Below are 20,804 nucleotides of genomic sequence, written 5' to 3'. Positions count from 1 at the left end.
TATCAAACACCTTGAAGTAGTATAGGGCTTGTTGAGTACCTTCCGTACTTACTCTTGTTGTCATTCAAATAAGGAAGCTGATGCCGACTTCGCTAGAGGTGAAGGCGGGGATGAATAGTAGTCTTAGAAGTCACGTTCGCACCCTAAGTTGCTTGTGGCTTGGGCTTTTGCTTTCTGCTATGTTTTGTTGGCCTCTCGGTCAGGTTTGTAATATACAGTATGGGTTGTAACCTTTTGTACTCTGAACCATAATACTTATGTATGAAGTTTGACTGTGATACTACAACTATTATACTATGCATATTAGCTACTTGATCCAAGGACTGATATAGGAGCCACAGGAGATCCCGGGATAGGGGTCTTACACAGAGCACTTGTTGTGACTCCGGTAAGTTCGAGTGTCTAGCCGAAGCCTTTGTTACTGCAGGGATTGACTTCGAGTGCGTCTAGGTACCGGCGCAAGATCGCAGCAAGACAATCACCGACGAGGGTACATCGAGCTGGGCGCTCATACCCTTACCAGCGGCAAGGGCAGGAGATGACCCTGAGAAGTAGGCCAAGCGGCCAGCCTCCATCCTAGCCTCAGTCGAACCTCCCTGGGCCAAGAAGCGGCTCATGTAAGTGTTGTCACTATGGATGTCTTTCCCGCTCTCGTGGAAGCACAAGTTTCAGGTTCTTCTTTTGCAAGATGCTTGGAGCATTGCCGCCGATCCCCAAGCCACAACCTCTCCGGATATCAGATGTCGCTTCCTCCGACAGGGGTGGAAATGAGTCCAACGAGTCCCGCATCGATTACTGACAAATAGTACATGACGGACGTGGTGCCAGAGGTTGTGGTATAGGAGGTCGTTGCGCTAGGAGTCGTAGCTCCCCCGGTACCCATGGAAAGGTTGTTCAGGTTGCCTCTGGGCATGGCTTTGAGAGGAATCATCGAGGGTATGGTTGATCGTGACCCGGACTTGGCCTTCACCTCCTTCTTTGCGGTAAGCATTTCCCTACAAGATAGCCATTTTAGTTGATGAAATTACAGGTACTAACTTGAGGTTGCACAATTGTTTGCGTTGCGGTTGAGCAAGCTCCGTGGCGAGACCAACAAGGATACCCCTCGAGCAGCCGAACTTGAGAAGGAGGATGTCGAGGTGTGCCACCAGCTTTCCCAGAAGGTCACCGAGAAGGAGAAGATGCTGGCAGAGCTAGAGGGCCGGATGAAAGACAAGGTTCCAACAACCCATATATGCCACCTCTTCACCTTGTCGTTTTAAACGTGATGTTCTGCAGAATTCTCTGACACCCACGATGTCATGGCCTCGGAGGAGGCCTGTATGTTAGTTGCCTGGTAACAGCTGGCCGTCACCCTTGATAACTTCCAGGAGACACTTACTGGAGTTAGGATCTAAGTGGAGACAGCAGGCGATGGCGATACCGCTGGACTGGTCACCCGGGCGACTAAGCTTGCCGAGGCATACGGGGGACTCAGAGGCAAGGTGGCCGAGCACATCTCGAGCCACGCCCGATGAGACGCAGAGGAAACGGTTGCCCAAGTGTTGGCCATACTGAAGGCCCACTATCAAAACATCAACACCGATGTTCTCCAGGAGGCCTTCCTAGGGGGGACGGATAAGGAGTCGGCGCAGAAGGTGGAGGAGATGCATGGGACGACCAAAGCTTTTGTGGATGCGATGGACTTTGGGCTTCGGTCCTCGCCATAGAACTTCTCATCCTGTAATCTGTAATAAAGAACTTGGTAACTTGTTAGACTTTAGGAGTTTTTTTCTTGAACACATTTTGCATTCGATGAAGGTAACCGACACCGGAAGCGCTCGACAACATATTGCGATACCGTTACTTGCTTCTTCCTTCAATTATTTCAGTATGCATTAATCGCTTGTTGGGGCGCTTATTATGGTCAGCTTAGGTCGGCTTGAGTGGGAGGTGTCATAGCGCCGGGCACTCGTGGAACGCGATAAGGAACCTTTTCGCAACCCGATGTTGCAACGTGACGGTCCCTCCCTTCTCATTGAAGTTGGCTTTCAGAACGTATGCAATATGCCATTTTTGATTTCCGGTACTAAGTACTTATTAAGCCCTGACTGTCTACCCGAGAAGATTTTTCGGGTAGGCAATCTAAATGAAAAGTGTAATAAAGTGAAGAGAGTTCATATTACCCTTTGGTCATAGAAAAAGCCTTTAGCCACCCCATCTGTGTGCGTAGGTTGAGGTTCCCGAGAGACAACTTATCTCGTTGTTAGGCATCATAATGCACCAAAAGACAAGTAAGGAAGAAAAGGATTTCAAGCAACTTTGTAGGCAATATGATCTTTATTATTACGATGATATCCTTAGTACTTACACTTGGGAGTTACAGAGCTAATTGATGACCCTCGAGCTATTTTAGACCTAATATCTTAAATCTAGATGACACAGACAAAAGTAAGCCGATAAGCAGTGACCCTATTACTTCGGGGGTAGTATAGGTGCTGTTACATGGGTTCCGAACTGGTCATGGAACTAAGCCCTCGATTTTTTGGGTTTACATTTCAAGGTGCGATGGTCGCGATCACGACTGAGACTTCTCATTTACCTTGATACTTAAGCTGGTGGGTTCCTTGTTGGATTGGTGCTGAGACTCCATGTCAATACTCTGCTTGTCGCAACAGAAACCTGCCTTAGGGCAACCCCAGACTGTAATAACTCCCTCAGGTCCTGTGATCTTCATGCACTGATAGGCATAGTGCGCGGCAGCTATGAACTTGGCCAGAGGTTGTCGCCCCAAGATGGCGTTGTACGTCGTCTTGAAGTCGACTACATCAAACATATTTTTTCTATCCTGAAGTTGTCATGCTTTTCGAAGGTGACGGGGAGCGATATCTAGCCAATGGGAGTGGCTGAGGATCCGGGTACTATGTCGAGGAAGGCTTGCATAACCAGCTTGATAGCAGATCAGGATATCTGCATCGCTTTGAGCACGCAAATGAAGAGGATGTTGAGGGAACTTCCTTTGTCGATGAGCACTCAAGTGACCTTGCAGTTGTTGATTGTAGGCTCGATCACTATCAGGAATCGATCGGGCCGTACAAAGTTTTCAAGGCAATCATCCTGGGCAAAGGAGATCTCGATATTCTACCACTTGGTGGCTTGGTGACCCTTGGGGATGGCAGCCAAGACTTCTCGGGTCATCGTATTATATTGCCGCTTGGAATCGTAGGACGAGGAACCACCAAACATGTGGTTGATGGTCCTCTCGTCTGGCTGAAAAGACATCGGGTCTGAGTCATCCTCGCTGCTACTGGAGCTGGAGTCCCTGCTTTGGGTCCCGACCTAGGTCTTCTTTCCTTTGGTCTCTTTCTCAATCTCTGCTTTGACCATTTTCTTCTAGAGGCAACATTCGTGGAGCCTATCGTTGTCGGTCTGGTGGAGATTGCACTAGGGTTTGCCGTCTCGTTCACCGGTTCCTAATGTGAAGCTCCTGCTTCGGGATGAACCGGAACGCTTGTCAGGATAGATGTCGGGTAGATCTGCAAAAACCTCGTTAGCCTTAGTTTTCTTTCCCTTACTTGCCTTGAAGTTCTTCTTGTGCTTGCTCTTGGCCACCTCGTTGTCGAGCCTGAGTTGGGGCGTTTGATGCCTGGAGCCTTCTCCTTGATGAATAGGAGTGCCTCTTTGGCTTTTGCCACCATGTCGACAATCCTCATGAGCTCTTTGGCCATCTCGGGCTCCTTCCTGGCGACATCTTCCACACATCGTCAGCTCCTAACCTCTTGAATCAATGCTGGGATGACATCGTAGTGGCTGATCTTGGGGATGGTATTCCGAGTATTACTGAAGCGGTGCATGAACTCACACAAGGTTTCTTTTTGCGTCTGCTCTCAACGGCAAATATCATTTTTCATACCAAAACATACATATGTACCCTAGAAGTTAGCTCAGAACACATCACAGAGCTGCTCTCACGAGTAGATTATCCCCTGCGTTAAGTTAGTCAACCATGTTCTGGCTACACCTTCAAGGGCTATGGGGAGGTAATTTGCCATTACCTTCTCATCCCCACCAGCCGCTTGGATTGTTATAGTGTAGATTTGGAGGAACTCAACATGATTCGTGCTCCGGTTGTACTTCTCGATTGTCCCAGTGCAGAACCTTATCAGCCAATTGACATTCCGTAGTTCTGGAGAGAAGACCTGGCACTTGTTGATGGCGCCTTGCTTGGTCCGAGTGGCCCTGAGAGTCCTACCCACAGGGGTCGGACATCGGCCCCGACTATAGTGGTGCTGGGACATATCTCGATTAGACCGCCGGGGTGGAATTGATGCTTCCTTGGGGGTCTTCGACCGTCTACACCGGTTGATGACGTCGCGTAGATCATTGATTGGATGATCTTTGACCAACGAGGTCCTTCGGCGATTATGCGCTCAGTTATCTTCTCGAGTCGTCTTGTTCCGAGGATTACATCTCTCCAAATCTGATCCATGAGAGAGGGCGATGTGAGACATCCCCAAATTAGAGCTATTCCCAGTGATGTCTAGATGGGAGTTCTCAGTCAGAACGAGTGCCTCCTTTGTCAAGCCAGTCATTGAGTTCATCCAGCCTTTGCTGGCGGGGGTTAAAAGATCTGTAGTCGAGGGGCGTATGAGAGCCTCTTGTAGAAGGAGGTGCCTCTGAGCCGTTGCAGATTTCTACCTTCGAGGCCCTTGCTGATGGTTGGGAGATGTTGGATCCCCTGCTCCATTAGGGTTTTGGTTCTTGGGAGGGGGGGGGGTGTGACCAACAGCAACTGATTGTCACTTAGAACCAAGGCAGGAGGGATCTACGTGTTTGTAGGATCGTCATCATGATTGGCTGGACCACCACCTTTGTCTCCAATGGTGAATACTTCTCGGGGGTAATCTCCGCTAGAGAAGGAGTTCATATCCATCATGGATTTGTCATCGGATTGCTCCGGGTAGGTATCTCGACAGTCCATGTTGTCGGAAGCTGCGAGGAAGGATCCTGACTTATGGTGATTATCGCTTTTGTGGTTGCCTTGGCAGCCAAGCGGTTCGAACTTGATGTCGTAGTCTTTGGCGCACTGATCCATGAAGCTACTTACCTCATCGTCGGAATCATCAACAAATATCTCCTCGTTGTGATCCACCCGATCAATCACCGGCTCATCGGTTGGAGGGGTAAAGTCATTGTAGAACCTCTTGTTCAAGAAGCCAGTCCTTGTTGCAGGCTTGGGCGAAGTCGACAGCATGTCTTGTGTAGATGTTTCAACATCTAATGTCATGATCCCCATGGCTGGCGCTTGTTGTCGACGATTGGTGAACCGCTAATCTTACGAATTTATAGAAGAAGTAGGGGATGCTTCGAGTAGATGAATCATAAAATACACATTAGCCTCCCTTGGGCTAATAACCATGCATCCTGTCTGTCTTGTATTGATCTCTGAAACTATTACAAGGGGGTGCTTGGCTAGCCTAGATGGATCCAAATCTAGTTGAGGGGCTCCTTGCCTGTAGTCGAGGTGAGATGCTAATACAGATCTAAAGCTGGCAAATGTTTCAGTGACTTGCAAAATATTAATGAACTTGTTTTGCTCATGTGGACTTGTTCGGCTTCTTCTTCCGCAGGGTTTCATGGTTCGTATATATAGGGGGCCGTCGTACGGCCTCTGGAGACCTTCCTTCCTTGTTTTCGAGATAAACTTCTCTGTTTACGAGATATCCTGGGTACCTGCGAGTAGTTTAATTTTCATACATCCAAGGATTCCCTTCCCTGAGATAAAGATACGCCTTGAAAATAATGGAAAATCATAGGGTGTCTGGATATGGCAGTTCTATAGTACTTATCGTTAGGGGTATTTATAGTCATACCTCAACCACCCCAATTATCATTATATTACTACCCATGTTCTTAGAATATTTCAAGGGTATACAGCCAATATACTAATACATCATTACATCAAATAGGACATGCCACGTGTCTACTACCGCATGCAACGGACAACTCTTTGGGCCAATGGCGAACCACCTTCAGGCCTCGCTTCGGCTGATGTTTAATCACCTTCGGGTTCTCCTTCGGGTCCTTTACTTCAACATGGTTGGCCTTTTGCTCTGTCCTTCGATCGTGGCTTTCGAAGGGTGCTTTTGGCCTTTGGGCTTTCGTCCTCCGCATAGTATCTCTTTGGGACCCTTTGGAGCCTTCAGCGTGCCCTCCAAGATCTCTGACTTCGGTACTTGGCGTTGGCCTTCCCCTTCGATCCCATCCCTGCAAGAACTTCCAGAGCCAATTCTTTATTATGTTAGCATAATTCATCCTCAAGGCTAGCCGAAGCGAAGGGGTGTGGGGAGTTGGAGAACCAGCGTGGTACCATTCCCCCAATAATGCTCATATTTCATATTATGTATAATTTCATTGAACTTGTCGTATGAGGCGTGTAACTTGTGAGCTATATTTTAGTGTTTTTGTTCAGAATTATTGATTCCTTGTCAATATCGACATATTATCGGTCTGTTAATACCATTTTCGATTTTATGATACAATCGATATCATATTCATTTTCGGTAGTATCGCTTCTGATTCCATTTTCAAGAAAAAAATATATAGAAATGGAAACGGTTTTAACGTTTTCCCATCATTTTCGAACTGTTTTGATGCTCCTGGGAACCAGCATGCCGTCACTTTACAGTAGTTGTTCCAGCTACTACGAAAGCTGCAGCCACTGTTTCGACAAGCCAAGCCATTGCACATTTGTAGACTTGCTCGTAGACTAGTACGTGTAATCATTTGCTACTGTGTCTGCTGCACGTACCTACGACTAACAGTTCATATTTTTCAGACCAAAGAATGGGCCTGAAGTGTGTTCAGTAAAAACTCTCGGTTCAGTTAAGCTCAATGAGATTAGTAGAACGACTATTGTTTTAGGGGCAATTGTGTTTTTATCTTTATTTTAGAGTGTAATTGTAATTTTACCTTTAATTTTTAGACTTTGTGAATTTGCTCCTCTTTGAGAGTTTGTTTCTAGTTTCAACCCTGCTAGAGGCAATCCGATTAAAAGAATTAAAAAAAAGAAGAAAATCGTTGAAAAATGGCTAAATGACTGCAGTGCCCTCCCTCGCTCCCTTCTCCCTCTCTCACTCGTCCCTCTCCCATGGTAGTCGGGCGAGCTCGGCGCTCGGGCGGGCGGCGCAGCGCGCGGGCGGGCGATGGGCAAGCGGCGATCGGGCGGGCGACGGGCGGCGCGGCGCGTGGGCGGGCGAGCTCGGCCTGGCCTGGGCGGCGCGGCGGACGGGCGGGCGAGCTCGGCTTGGCCTGGGTAGTGCGGGCGTGAGTAGGCCGGCAATGGACGAGCAGGGAGGGGCGGAGGCACATCTAAGGTGAGAAGGGCGGCGCGGCCTGGGGCCGTCATCGCGCACTCCTCCATCCTCACGGCGTTTCTCCGGCAGGCCACCCTGGCGCGCATTCCTCTCCCTGAAGTCCATGGTCGCCGGCACAGACGGCGTCTCCCCCAACGCCCACGTGCTCTTCGCCGCTGCCAAGGCCTCCGCCGTGCTCCACGACCGCTGCGCAGGCACCTGCATCCATGGGAGCGTCGTCGTCCGCGGGTATGGCGACGACGGCGTTGTGCTGAGCGCGCTCGTAGACATGTACGGCCACGCGGCTGCACCCGGTGACGCGCGGAAGGCGTTCGAAGAACTGCGTGCCCCGGACGGGATGAGAGGCTGTAGAGAGGTTGTTGTCGAATCTTCACTCGTGGACCTGTACGCGAGCTATCGATTTGTTCAATGAGATGATCAGGGAAAGGGTCAGGCCAGACTACATCAGTTTCATTGATGTTCTTTTTGCGTGTAGTCATACTGGGATGGTTGAACAAGGAAGGAACTACTTCAACTCGATGAGCGAGGAGTATGGCATTACCCCTGGTTGAACACTGCAATTGCCCTATGTTTATGAACTGGCCATTGCAAATTGACACCAGCTGGCATCTTGTAATATTCATGTCATCGATTGATAGAAATCATGATCAGTCAAAATTCGGTCAGATTTAAAATATATGCAAATTTGATCACATTTCGGTGTCAAAATTCTTTCGAAATCTGTCAAAATGCTTATGTTAAAACATGGACAAAATCACATAGTACTAAGAAAAGTATGGGCAATGGTGCAAGGGCATATATGTCATTTTACACCTGGGACAAGTGCAAGTTCCAATTTGAAAAGACAGGAACAAAATCGCAAAGTTGAAAAAAAAAGAATAAAATCACAATTGCACTTCAAAACAGAGGAAGCGATGCAATTGCCCCCATTCTTTTAAGACTAAAGAATGACCTGTCATTTACGCTACAAAGGAATCGATTTGCCCACTTTGAAATTATCCCTTCTTTTTTATATAAAAAAACAAAACCACTTTAACTATCTCATGAACTCTTATTTTTCAGAAAACTACCCTCAGGAGCATAAGCAAGCACGATGGATAAACGTACATATGAGAACGTTCGGTGAAGCTTACAACAAAGACCAAAGAAAAAAAAACTGAAAATAAGTAGAAAGTGATAAGGGACTCGGGCCTTGTGAGTCTCGATTTTTATAAGGCGTGCCGGCCCAACTTAGAATCAGGTCATCCTGGAGCCGCCAAGTACAAAGAGGAAATATTTCTACAGTAGTAACTTAGTTATGTTTGATTCGAGCAGCACCAAAATTCTTTTGATGTCGTGCTTGTGACTCGGTTACTGAATAAATTTATGAATCACTGCTTTCTTCTGAATACATGTGTGGAGATAGAGAAGTGATCGAATGTAGAATTGTAGACCATAGAAAATATAATACCCAGGTTTTAGCTATCTCTTAGCGTTGAACAGGATGTTCAAGCGGTGCTGTGAGCATATTGGATATGTCGTGACGCTAGTAATAGCCTATATCTATCTATATATGGCTAGTTTCACGCTAAACGATAATCGTGAGCTCGTCGCAGGTCTTAGATTGCAACCTTAACTTATCTTACCCTTGTCTCGTGCTCATCACATACTCACGGCTATTGTAAAATACATCAATACAAGGAGAAGGGATATTCTTTTGGGAATGTCTGCTTATGCGTAGAGAGTATTTTACTGTAATAGGCTAAGCATGACAAACCTTAAAACCCATTTATTTTCCTAAATCCCTTATGCACGGTTAATTGTGACTATTAATTATCTCACAAATATTATGCATGGTATCACTACGTGAAAAATAGACAAACGAGATACGAAATTAATGATGGGTCGTAATATGATCCATCACTTATGATAATAGTGATGGGTCGTAGTTGTAACCCGTTACTTATTACCAGTCATATGTGACAAATCAAGTTATGATCTATCATTTATTACCAGTCATAAGTGACGAGTCATCCTTGGCTAGTCATAAGTGACGAGTTATCCTTAACCAGTTATAAGTGAAGGGTTAAGTTATGACTCGTTATTAATAACAAACTCATCAGTGACGGGTCAGTGTAGAGAGTCATCAGTGACGTGGTAAGTTGTGACCATCACTAATGACTAGTTTGATGAAACAAAGCAGTTAGAGGAATTTTAATTAATCAATCATTAGATGTATTAGTCAACCAGTTTCCTATCACAACTTAATTTTTTTCTTATATAGTAAATATGTACATAGCATGATGTTATATTTTTTTTCTCTTATTTTTTCTCACCTCAGTAACACTAGAATATGAAACATTGTATATTTTTGCTCAAGTTTGATATAAGAGGCGGCGATTATGGACACAAACGCTCATTCTAAAAGTGTTGAGAACTCAATCTTCGAGGCTATTTTTTAGCCTCGTAAAATTCACCAGACCTGAAGTAGGGGAGAAACAGATATAACTTTTACTTTTTCGGTAGATGTCTATAGAGTTAAAAAATATCAAAATCGGAGTTCGTATGCAAAAGTTATGCCTATTTTACCAAAAATCACTCCGAGTCACCTATCAAATTACAATTCAACAAAAATGTTATCATAAGTGACAGGTCATAACCGTGACTCATCACTTATGACCTTTGGCAAAAAATGTTAAAAGGATAAACATCCATCTTCCTTCAGAATGCACGCGATGGTGTGGTGGTAAGGGGCAACACACATGAGCAGAGGTCACGAGTTCGATTCCTATAGAATGTAGAGTTTAAAAATAGTGTGAAAAATAGCATGTGATACATGACGAGTGGTGATGACCCCTGCGTCGGGGTATATAATTTATTTTTTTTTACTTTTTTTGTGTCCGAAAAATATGAAAAGCTTTTATTAGTAATAAGTGACGGGTAACAGTTATGACATGTGACCCGTCACTTATGACTAATCATCAGTGACGCGTTCGGGGTGATAGGTGCGTGATCTATCACTTATGATATTTTCTCATGTAGTGCATTTTAGAAAAATATTTCAAAAATTCCATATAATAGATCCTTGACTTTTCCAAGCCATGAAACTTTGCATAAAGGCTCCTCAAGTTCCACAAAATAGCAAACCGTCCAAGAGAAGGGTCAAAATGAAATTATGCCACATTTCCAATACAAAGAAAATTCAACCATATTTCCACCATCATAAATAGCATCCAAATTCCACCAAATTGCAAGAATGCCATATAGTTTAAATGACCAAAATACCCTCAATTGCCACCCAATCGATTAGGTGTCAATACACCAAATCATCAATTGTCACCTAAATCGATAGCAATTGAACCTATGGGTTTGGATACCTACGGGTTCTACATCTGACAGGTTTCAGTTCAGATTTTATTTGCTGCCCACGAGTTTGTCAGGTCAAGTACCCAAGATGGATCGGGTCGGACTTGGATTTTTAGTTTCACCTTCGGGTGCCCACAAGTCACCGAAATCCATTCTCACGCATAGGCCTAACCCATTCCAGCACACAAAGGCCCAACCCATTCTCACACCACCAGCCCACCACCCACCCAGCAGTAGGAAACCTAAACCTAATTGGCTAACTCCACGCGTGACGCACCTCGCCGTCCGTAGATCCGGCTCCTCCGGCCTCGCCGACCGTGGCTCCGAACTGCACGCCCTCTCCCTCCGGCCTCTAGCCTCGTCCATGCCTCCACCCGCCCCCTCCGGCCTCCTTGTCCGCGCTACCCCTTCCGGCCTTGCCGTCCGCGCCACCTCCTATGGCATCCGGCAGTCCAGCCTCCCTGACTCCCCGTCTGTGCCTCCCCCTCATCCTCCGGTAGTCTAGCCGCCCCCTCCTCTCGCACTCCATCTTCTAGTATTCTTCCTCCTCCGGCTCCGGTCCTCCCTGTTAAGCACTCTCTTCCTCAAGAGTACAACCCTGAAACCTTGTGGTTTATGGGGGCTGCAAGTAGTGAAGCAGTGACAACTTTTGCTTGTGCAGTCTTGACTCTTGAGTTGAGTATCGACTGTAAAGGGTGGCTGGTGATAGATGGCCTAGATTAGGTGCTTGTGCAGCTAACAATTGCATTTGTGGATCTCGATAGTTGGCCTAGATTAGGTAGACATGGATGCAAGCGCAGTAGAATGTTGTTTGCTAACCTGGATTTCAGTTTGATAGTACCTATGTTTGCTTTGACTGTGTTCAAAGTGGAGTAATTTTGTGCATCTTGATTTGCTTTGATCGCGCTTAATCTGGAATGAACTGATTTAGAATTCTTCTATGCAAATTATTGACCATTTGTGTAGAATTTTTCCTAAGTCTGTTACTCTGTTGAGACTTCTGACCATATTCATTAGTCTGTTAGAATGCTACAGCCTACATCTGAAAAAACCCAACAGGCACCTGAGTGTGGGTTCGAGTGCCAATTTTCGTCTGTTTGACATTTCAGGTTTGGGTCAGACTGAGCCTGGCGGGTTTCGGGTCAAACATGGTTTTGTTCCACTTGGACATGATCCAACCCATTGCCATCCCTACTTATGCACCATGACACCTAGCTTGCTTAGGTGTCACATTGCTTAGAGATGTGAAGCCATGCAAAAATAGGAAATACATATTCATACAATAGGAAAACATAAGCATTTCCATCTATAAATAGGAGATGATAGCCACCGGCAAGGGTAATGCCATTAGGCAAGACTTAAGCCGAGGTGAGCTTTTTTTCTTCTTTCATTCTTCTTCATTGCTCAAGTTAATGGCTAACCCTAAGGTAGCGCCATGAAGGAGAGCAAGTTGGGGGAGTTTGAAGGAGTCATCAGAAGCATCAAATATCATCATCTAGCATCATCACCATAAGAACAAGGTGTGTTCTAGATCATAGTAGGTGTTCTTTACATAAGAGAGTGAATGAACAAGCAACTAGCATGAGCAGGTTTTAACCATAGATCAAGACGGTGCTGCTTGTTCATACTAGCATGGATAGGAGTTGGATGATCCAGAGGAAAGCAAGCTTATCTCAGCTCATCTCACACTAAAAGCAAATAAAATCGGAGAGCATCATCATATAGCAAGAAAGGGTCACATCATAAGGACAACAACTAGATGCATGTCAGTTTTAACAAGTGTATAGCATCTAGATATGTTTCTGCTCAGATTTTACTCAAGATCATCACAGTAAAGCATATATAGGCATCAAACTTGCTCTCAGCTAGGTTGTTCATCTAGTTAAATATGTACCAGCTAGATCCTTGCATTGTCATAGCATTTTAGAGCATCATCTATCCTAATAAAGTATCACAAAACACAAACTAGCATCACAGAGCATCATCTATGTAGCTAGCATACATTTCATAGCATTTCAGTGCTAAAATGAGGGCAACATCATGGGATAACACAGCTTAGAGCCCAACAAGAGAGAGCAGAACATGGCACAAACCGAGGTAGCCAAGCTCCATGGTCGACAGTGGCTATAGTGACAGTGTGTGACCCTATTGCTATATCACGTATGTACTGTTTATCAGCGTATGTAACCTTCGTACCAGGTTATATAATAATTTTGCTTCACAACTATTATTGTTCAAAAAATTAGATTTTGTATCATCCCAACATTACTTCACTACAAAAATTACTCACACAATTTTACATCAACTAAATAAAGAAATATCGACAAAATTACATCGAATCAAAATTAAGGAAAAAATGAACCACTCTTTGGTGTCGTTTGGATAATTATTTGCATAACAAACATTTTTTTGCCAAACCATGTATAAAAAAATTTAAACTAATTTTCATATTTTTGGTACTAAGAAAAAAATCACAAAATACATATTTTCGCCTCACCAATCAGCAAAAAATTAAATTTTTCTGTTTTTGTGCAAAAATATTTTCGCACAACCAATCTGTGAAAAATTCTGTTTTGCATATTGGAACTACGAAAACTTTATTTTTGCACTTTCAAAAATAAAAATATTTTATATATTTCAATAAACGAAAAATCTAGTTTTCGCTTATTGGAAGTGCGAAAACAAGATTTTGCACAACGAATGTGCAACAGTGTGTTATTTTTGTATTTTTTTGAATTTGTGCAATATTTTTGCCGTATAAAAAGGTAATATTAAAAAAATCTGAAAATTATGGGTGTTCGTGTTATTGTGTTAGGACTTAGGAACATGATCTGCACCTGGTTAATGATTATGAACTTTATTTTCTGTTAGGACGTAAACCTAGGAAAATCATGAAAACAATTTCCTGTAGTACATATTCGGAGCAAAACTGTTTCTCTGAAAGCTGAAACTGCAATAGGTGCCTATGCTACGGTACAAATGCTGTGTTTAATGAAGGTATTTTCAAACTATAAAAAACACTTTTATTGATTTTTTTACCCTTGTTATCTGATTTAGACACAACCTAACTATAAATAGACTAAGAGGTCAAGGTCAATGATGCTGGATTTTTCTTTCCCTGGCACGTGCGCAAACTGTGGGTTTTATTTATTCTGAACTACGCGTGTCCTATGGCAAATCAAGTCATCAACCACCCTAATCCAGGAAAGGCAAACAAATCATGGGTTTAGACTCCAAAGTTGACTGGTCCGCAGTGCCTTGCTATAAGGTTCGTTGTTAATTGCTTGGTTGAGAAACATTAAGCAACAGCAGAGCAAGCAAAAGCTACAACACCAAATGTCCTCCATGGCTGCACCTGCATTCTTTTGCCTCTCATTCATCCTAACCATCATCACCACCACCACCATTAAAGCCTATGCACAGAGACAATCCAACAGTGGGTGCATCGAAGCCGAGAGGGCTGCGCTGCTCTCCTTCAAAGCAGGCGTCACAAGCGACCCAGTGAACCGCCTTGGCTCGTGGAAAGGCCAAGACTGCTGCCAATGGAACGGAGTTCAGTGCAGCAACATCACGGGCCATGTCGTCAAGCTCGATCTCAACAACACCATCTTCTTAGATGGGTTTTCTGTTTGGTGCTTTCCTGGTGAAGATCCAAAGGGATTGCATGGGAAGATAAGTTCTTCTTTCATCGCTTTACAGCACTTGAAGCATCTAGATCTCAGTGGAAACTATCTTGGGGGAGTAGGTGTGCCGATACCAAGATTCATGGGCGCACTCAAGAGTTTGACGCGTCTCAACCTCGCTTGCATGAATTTCGATGGTAGAGTGCCTCCTCAACTTGGTAACCTCTCTCAAATAACATATCTTAACCTTGATACATCCATTTTCTACAACAATGTTATGCATTCTGATGATATATCATGGTTATCACATCTCGGATCGCTAAGAAATCTCGACATGAGTGGAGTGAACCTCAGTACTATCAGTGATTGGGTTCGGGTGGTGACCCTTCTTCCTTCTCTGAAGGTCCTTAGCCTCAGTGAATGTGGGCTTAGTTTACCACTTGAGCCTGTAGTTCATTCAAACCTAAGTTCAATTGAAACACTTGATCTATCGTTCAATAGAGTTGACACACTGAATCCAGCCTATTGGTTTTGGGATGTTCACACAATGAAGGAACTCCAAATTACAGAGAATCAAATTACTGGCCCATTTCCGGTTGCAATTGGGAACATGACCTCTCTTGAGGTGCTTTCTCTAGGAGGCAATTACCTCTCAGATGTAAAATCTGAACCATTGAAAAGCTTATGCAACCTGCATTTTCTAGAGTTATCATCAAATCATATCAACCAGGATATGTCAGAATTCATGGGCGGATTACCTCCGTGCACAAAGAGCAAATTGCGATTTTTAGATCTGTCTGCTACCAACCTCACTGGCCGGATTCCAAACTGGATCAGTCAATGGAGCGATTTAACTTTTCTTCAACTCTCTTCTAACAGGCTTGTAGGACCAATACCTCTAGAAATTGGTAAGCTGACTAATCTCAGCACATTGATTCTAGGCAACAACCAGTTCAACGGTTCTATATCAGAAGAACATCTTGCAAGTTTAGTGAACATGACTTATCTGGACCTATCTTACAACTCTCTAGACATTACAATCAGCTCAAATTGGTCCCCTCCGTTTAGTCTGAACTTCGCTTATTTTGCACGTTGCAAAATAGGACCTCATTTTCCACTGTGGCTTAAAGGGCATATTAATGCCATTTGTATCGACATTTCAGATGCAGGCATAGTTGATCATCTCCCTGATTGGTTTTGGGGTGTATTTTCACAAGTTGATTATTTGAACATCTCTAGTAATCAAATAAAAGGCAGATTGCCAGCAACGTTGGAACTTATGTCTTTAGTGCAGACGCTTGACCTCAGCTCAAATAGCTTAACAGGTTTGCTGCCACAGTTACCAGAAAGTTTGTTAACATTGGATATCTCCAAGAACTCTTTATCAGGACCACTTCCCCGAAGATTTGGAGCTCCAATGCTTACAGAACTGGTATTGTCTGCAAATTTCATCAACGGAACCATTCCAACATACATCTGTCAACTGCAATATTTGCAAGTGTTGGATATTTCAGAAAACCTTCTAGTAGGACAACTTCCCGTGTGTTCAAAAGGCACTGATGTTAAACAAAAGTTGAACACAACTGTTGAGCCTGCACTCACACTATTGTCAGCTCTGATATTGTACGACAACAACCTGTCAGGCAATTTTCCTGAACTCTTGCGACACAGCCCACAGTTGACTCTTCTTGATCTTGCCCACAACACATTTGCTGGAGAATTACCAACATGGATTGCAGAGAAATTGCCAGATTTGTCGTATCTCCTGTTGCGGTATAATATGTTCTCTGGTTCTATTCCACTTCAGCTCACAGAACTTGAAAACCTCCAATTCTTGGACCTTGCATATAATAGAATATCAGGTACTATACCTCGTGCTTTGGTCAACTTAAAAGCAATGGCTCAGTATAGCAGAGTAAACTCTGAAAACCCCTTGGAGATCTCTCTCTATAGGCCTACAATAGGGATAGCTGGTGATGGACATTCAACCAAATATGATGACAGCCTACCGATAGTAATGAAAGGTCAAGAACTTTATTACACCAGTGCAGTGATATATATGGTTGGCCTTGATTTGTCCTGCAACAATTTAGTTGGAGAGATTCCAGGTGAAATATCATCTCTTGTTGGACTGATAAATTTGAACATATCCCATAATCATATAACTGGAGATATTCCAAAGAAGATTGGCCTGCTACGTGCATTGGAATCTCTTGATATGTCATTCAACGAGCTTTCTGGTGAGATTCCGTGGAGTCTATCAGAGATAACAACATTGAGCAACTTAAACCTTTCATATAATAATCTTTCTGGAAGAATACCATCAGGAAATCAGCTACAAACACTTAGTGATCCAGCATCCACGTACATAGGCAACGACTATCTTTGTGGACCCCCTCTTCCTAGGAACTGCTCTAGGCCAGAGGCAACTGAAGATCACCCCGACGGAAAAAATCCAAAGGGGTATTTTTATCTCGGGCTAGCTGTAGGGTATGTTATGGGACTTTGGATGGTGTTTGTTATCTTCTTATTTTTTTAAGACCTGGAGAGTGGCCTACTTCAATTTTTTTGATAAGCTACAGGATAGTATACATAGATCTATGGACATAATATCTGCAAACTGGCTGGTCAACTATGAATAGAAACAAGGAGGGATAAGGACATAGCTATGCATCTGTCTGTGTTGCTATTTGAAGTTGGAACTCTGCTTATACCTTTCTGTACTCTTTAAACCTTCATGTTTACACTGAGGATCAATATCATTTTCTTTGTTGAGATGTCATGTCATTTTCTTAAACCCAATGAACACTAAAGTTGCATTCTTGCATGTTCTGTTCACAGAAAACAGTAGTTTGTATTGGCATTTGATTTGTGAATTCAGTTATCTAATGTCAAACAATTTTGAAACCACCATGCATAGTGAAAAGAAATTCAGTCTTTATATGACGTACAATTCATGTAGACATCAAAACCAAAAGATCTGGTATGAGACTTTGGGTGATCTTTGTAATCTACTTGTATGTGAAGACACGGAGAGCTGCCCACTTCCATATGTATGTTTCTTTAGTACCATATTCTTTTTTTTTCGAATATATAGGAGAGTTGCGTGTTATTTTATTAAGAAAGAGAATATATTAGTTCGAATAAAAATACAACACAAAACACAACGGCAACAGCAGAAACCGAAACCAAAAACACACTCACCACACATCCTTCCTGAAGTAGACATACGCACCACAAATAGATACGCACGACCAAGGAGAAAGCAACAGGTCAAGGCAACAAGGATCGCAGCCATCTGGCCCCGGCCAAGCTCCACTGTCTGGCTTCCTTCTTTTTTTAGTAAAGAAACAAAATTATTTTAGCCTCTGTATCTTGAGATGCTCATAACCATTCATTATTACAACGTAACACTCATAAGTTGTCACCCAACAATGAGAAACAATAATTCTTGAACACCAAAACATGTATGACGTAGATGACATTGAGCTTAAATACAAAACTTGCTACTGAATTACCACCGTGCTTGGCAAAAATTTCCAATATCATAGTCTCTAACAAGCAGCATGCCACCTTTATACGGTGATGCTCCTCCTTTTATAATAGAAACTAGAAGCGGATTTAGTACATATTCCTGAAAATAACCTACATAGAAAAGTGAACGGAAGTCTTATAAAAAAACTATATCATTTCTATTTAGCCATATAGCCTAACAAAGCGTACTTGCTCTAACCAAAATTTAGCATTTAAGTTTATTATCAATCCCATTAAACCAATTTTTAAATATATTAGAAATACTTAAAAGGGATGAAGGTCACATAAGTTACCTTAACCATACGCCATACGGATTTAGCAAGTTGACAATCAAAGAAAATGTGTTGAATAGGCTCGTCTAAATTACAGAAGCAACACTTCACACTACCTTCTCATCGCCTTTTAGCTAAGTTGTCTTTAGTTAGGGTCACACCATTAAACAGATACCACATGAACACGTTAACCTCGCGCAACACTGACTGCACAGCAGGAGCAGCGCAGTTGAACATGCTGTCTTTCGGTGCTTCCAAATCCACCAGACGCCAAGGATCACCAGTGAATGTGCAAGTTCTTGAGCGAACTGAACACCAAATGTGGTATCAGCGTCTCTCTTTGATGTGAGCGATGTGCCAAACGTGCAAGATCAATCTTTTTACTGTAGCTAGTCAGTTGAAAATTGCAATCTGCGGTGAAAGAAATTCAGCTTGCTGAGAACAAAAGAGGATTAATCATCCGTTTATCCTGACAACAACATATGCATTTGCAGGCAAGCCGTAGGGTGCACAGGCTCACAATCTAGAGCTAAGCAAGCAAGCAAATGGGCATGGATTCCATTCCGCGCCGCACCTCACCTCACCTGCCGGGCGTGGCTCCGCGCGGCGGCCTCCTCCCCTGACCTCCGCCGCCGCCGTTTCCTCCACCCTGCGCCCCACCTTGGCCTCTTGTTGACCCCCTCCGCCCCGTGACGCCCGCCTTCACCGGTTCGCCCCCATCCCGACGACTTGGCAAGGATCAGCTCGCCGCCGTCTGTGGCGGCCGCTTCCTTTCACCTCCGCCCAACCGGCTGGCGACGCGTGCGGCTGGACGACCGATCTTGAACGGACTGCCGCCGCAGCTGCCTCCTTCTCACGGACGCACGGACCCAACTACCAAGCCATCTTCAGCGGTTCAACCCCATGGCGCGGGCCTCACGCGGAGCCTGATCACCTTTCATGCCCTCACCCGATGATCTCACCGCGGCTCCAACGGACCCCATTTGCTCCACTCCGACGAGTACCCTTCTCGGTTCAGCGCCGTCGCCATTTTTTCATCATGATGCAGAACTTCCCAACTACGTACTCGTACGACAACAAGACAAACCGTTCACGTGCATTCCTCGTTTGTTATCGCCACAGGAATGCAAACATGGGGAGACCTAATGATAGTGATTCCTGCACACCACAGGCTTAGGGCCCACAGCCAGTACCTTAAAAAAAAAGAGAACATTTACAGAACACCATGATACTAGATGCGGGAGAGTATCATTGTTGTGATCCAACCGTCTATTTTAGTAAGCATTATTGTAATTATCTTGGTACCCTTAGGGGTAATTACGTCATTGACTGACCGGACTTCGGACCTTCGCCACCCATCATCGACCGGCCGACGGAGGGTGAAAACCCTAATAAATGAAATGAACAGAATAAGTGAAAGCTTATCCGAAGAATAAACTAACATTTTGACCTTCCCTAATTAAACATATAATTTACAAGTTTATTATGGTTTTTTTTCCAATCCTACTCTTATGATACCCATGATACTCTTTAATGATACCCATGATACTGGTGGGCAATAGAGTATTATTGGGCCAATCTAAACTACCGGATGAAGAAAATGAACGGTATGCACTCATTTAGGTGTACTGTAAAAGTCTTCTAAAAAAAAACCAGAAGAGAAATTTTGATTGAATTTCTCGTACTATGATTCAACTAATGCTGATAACTTTGGGATTTCACATTGCGATTTGCGCATGGTCCAAAAAATATTGCGATTTGTGATCTTGGCCAATGGTGGCAATATCACCATAGGTCACGTGCTTGATGGAGGGTGGTCGGTGGTAGACGATGGGTGCTATCAAATATCAACGACAATCATGAATACAGAGAGCCACATGTGTCACTATAGTTACGCGTTAGATCTAAACTATAATGACGCGAATGCATTTGATGTCAAACATCTCACCTCAACCCGAATCCACAATAAACTATCGCGCCCCCCTCCCACCCACCCTCACACGCGCAAACACCCGTCGCTGGCCCCGATCTCCATCTCCACCGCCCACCTACCTCCGCGCGCGCACTGCTGCATCCGCTACCTCTAGACATGGTGCACCAACACAAAAACAACTGTCGATGGCCCCACTCTCCATCTCCGCCGCCCGCCTGCCTCTGCGCGTGCCCTACCCCAACGCCCCCGGCATCCACTGCTTGCCTGCCTCAACACACACCCTGCCCCCTGCATCCACCGCCTCTAGCCCCGAGCGGCCACCTCTGGCCCTAGCATCCTCGGCTCGCGTTGTGCCCGCCTTCGCTTACATCCGCACGCTCATAGAATTTGGGGTTCTCCATCCTGACCACCACTGTCGTGACCCGTTAGGTTTCGCTGTCGGCTTTGCCTCCCCAGAAACCCCACGTCGCCATCAATGGCCGGTCCACGCCACCATCAACCGCCCCCAGCTTTGTCACCCCAGAATCTCTACATTTTTGTATGTAGAGATTCGGGCGGGATCCATTGTCCCGCGTCAAAGAGGGTGCAATTTTCGCTGGATCGCTCACCGAGTGAGTACAAAAGGAATGTGTATATATGGCAAATCTCTACTTACCAAAATCATCTTTTGTTACCAATACCAAATCCCTTTGTTTTGATTATAACTTATAAAAAATGGGTCTTCGTACATATGGCACAGGTT

At 44.4% G+C, this 20,804-nt stretch overlaps 1 protein-coding gene and 1 pseudogene across 1 annotated transcript; both read left to right on the top strand.

Annotated features, from left to right (window-relative positions):
- Window positions 1-7,074: 7,074 nt before the first annotated feature.
- LOC133896938 (uncharacterized) lies at window positions 7,075-8,011 on the top strand. Its single transcript, XM_062337564.1, has 2 exons — window positions 7,075-7,355; window positions 7,425-8,011. The coding sequence occupies exons 1-2, from the start codon at window positions 7,075-7,077 to the stop codon at window positions 7,765-7,767; spliced, it is 624 nt and encodes a 207-aa protein (XP_062193548.1). The 3' UTR covers window positions 7,768-8,011.
- Window positions 8,012-13,913: 5,902 nt separating this feature from the next.
- LOC133896757 (receptor-like protein EIX1) lies at window positions 13,914-17,708 on the top strand (annotated as a pseudogene).
- The last annotated feature ends 3,096 nt before the right edge of the window (window positions 17,709-20,804 follow it).

Source organism: Phragmites australis, chromosome 17 (assembly GCF_958298935.1).
Source record: "Phragmites australis chromosome 17, lpPhrAust1.1, whole genome shotgun sequence".
In the NCBI taxonomy this organism is placed as follows: domain Eukaryota; kingdom Viridiplantae; phylum Streptophyta; class Magnoliopsida; order Poales; family Poaceae; genus Phragmites; species Phragmites australis.
Note: the sequence above shows the minus strand (reverse complement) of the source record. Positions and strands in the feature narration are given on the sequence as shown.

Coding starts and splice junctions, on each gene's coding strand:
- LOC133896938 (XM_062337564.1), top strand. CDS start 7,075: ATGACTGCAGTGCCCTCCCTCGCTCCCTTCTCCCTCTCTCACTCGTCC. Junction 7,356..7,424: donor GGGGCGGAGGCACATCTAAG/GTGAGAAGGGCG, acceptor TTTCTCCGGCAG/GCCACCCTGGCGCGCATTCC.